The sequence below is a fragment of the Cyprinodon variegatus genome, unplaced genomic scaffold (genome assembly GCF_000732505.1).
Source record: "Cyprinodon variegatus isolate N-32 unplaced genomic scaffold, C_variegatus-1.0 Scaffold148, whole genome shotgun sequence".
NCBI lineage: Eukaryota > Metazoa > Chordata > Actinopteri > Cyprinodontiformes > Cyprinodontidae > Cyprinodon > Cyprinodon variegatus.
Window position 1 is genome coordinate 1112987 of NW_015150601.1, and position 1737 is coordinate 1114723.

General features: G+C 43.8%; 1 protein-coding gene across 1 annotated transcript in view; it reads left to right on the plus strand.

The window, feature by feature from the left end:
* The first annotated feature begins 626 nt into the window (after positions 1-626).
* Positions 627-1737, plus strand: part of LOC107086323 (SH3 domain and tetratricopeptide repeat-containing protein 2-like) — a 39891-nt gene continuing 38780 nt past the window's right edge. Inside the window, exon 1 of the mRNA XM_015377191.1 lies at positions 627-908. Coding sequence (XP_015232677.1) covers positions 788-908 — 121 coding nt within the window. The 5' untranslated portion in view covers positions 627-787. The remainder of the gene's footprint in view (positions 909-1737) is intronic.

Here is a 1737-nt window from a genome sequence, read left to right on the forward strand (position 1 = left end):
TTAAATTAAGTGTATTTAACCGTAATTTGAGGAGGTAAATAAGTGAATAAGTATTTTTACTCATAAAATAAGATAATTAGATAATATGCACTTTAAATAACACAATGTTATTGTTTTTTCTTAATTTAAATGTAGATTATCTTGCTCCTTTGGCAAAGTGTCTCATTTACCTCCGTAATTCAAGAAAAAAATCACTATATATTAAGAAAAAAATGACTTATTGAGATAGATTTTTTTTGCAAAGTGTGTGTGGAATCGATCTGCACACCAGTTTCACTCATAAAGCTGAAAACATTACCTGGACTCTGGTTTTCTGACATAACTTCCATGATAATCCTCAGTGTTAAATATGCAAGGACCAGTCTGAGCCACCAGGCGACTCCCGCCTCCACTTTGGCCTTACAGTGGGTCAGCAGTGCAGTGTGCACACTTTCAGTGCATATTTTCACTCTCACACAACACGACTCACAAGGAAAACCTCACGCACACACTGATACCAATTGCAAAGAGTGCTTTGTGGATCGACTGACTGTCTGGGCAGCTACTGCAGAGAGAGAGAGAGAGAGAGAGAGAGAGATTGGTGGGTGGGGGCAGATGGAGGCAGCAAGAGAAGGAAATATTCCCAAAAGGAGCGGCCCAGGACAGATATAGGAGAAGGACTGTAGGGCCGGATCCTGCTCACACCTACCGGTAGTGTGAGCAGGACAGGAAAGGGAATACAGAACTAGGAAAGGAAGCAGGGAGAGAGAGAGAGTTGTTATTAAAGTGGCTGAGAGGAACTGATGGGATGGCATTGATCTCTGGGAGCTGCCGGCTCTTGGGCGAGATGGCGTCTTGTTGCTGCAGACCCTTCCTCAACTCGCCCTGCTGTCGACCACTCATCAAAGTCTGCCTCTCCTCCTTCACAGGTCGGTTCCCCGCCCCGCTCTCTGTGCTCTGCTGTCATGAGACGGACCGCCGCGCTCAGATAGGCAGGGACTTAGATCAATGTGCAACATGGGTAACGCACTTAGCCAAGAAGGTAAAAGAGGCGGCATGGAGTGATCCTGCGTTGTTACCAGCATAACTTTGGCGTGCGGCTGTCCTAACTCTGCTCTGATGGGAGGAATAATAGACTGTTGTCCTTCTTGGCGTAATGTCATGTTGCATATTGTGTTTGCACCCCATTGTCCTGTTATGAATGCTTTGCATTTGGATGATAATGTTCTATTGTTTTCCCCCCTTCTTTTTTGTTTTTTTTGCACTGACCAAGCATGTTTAAAGAAAAGCAGTCTAATAAAATAATCCTGAAAGAAGTTTTTGTTTGTGTTTGGAGATATAAAAGTGTGTGAGGAGCTGAAGTGTTTTCATTCAGTCTATGTGTACCAGGTCCTGTTTGCTCTGTACCCCTCTGACAAACCCTCAAACTAACCGCAGCTGAACAGAACCCCCCCTCTGGTGATGTTTAACACTTTATCCTTAAAACCTTTTTCATCAAGCAACCTCTGAAGAAATGCTGTAATGTTTGTTTGAATATCTTCCAAATAGGTTTCTATTCAGTGCAGCTAGAAGCTGCAGGTGATAATCTTCTAGAAGATCTACATAACTCCCTGAGTTAAGCTGGGCGTACGCTGTACCATGTTTTTCCCTTTTCAGGCAGATTCTCCATAACCTGACTCCGCCAGATGGATTTGCTCCGCATATCCATCTGGAAACCTTCCGTTGAAGTAATTTTGGGAAGGGGCGAAAATACTGGTT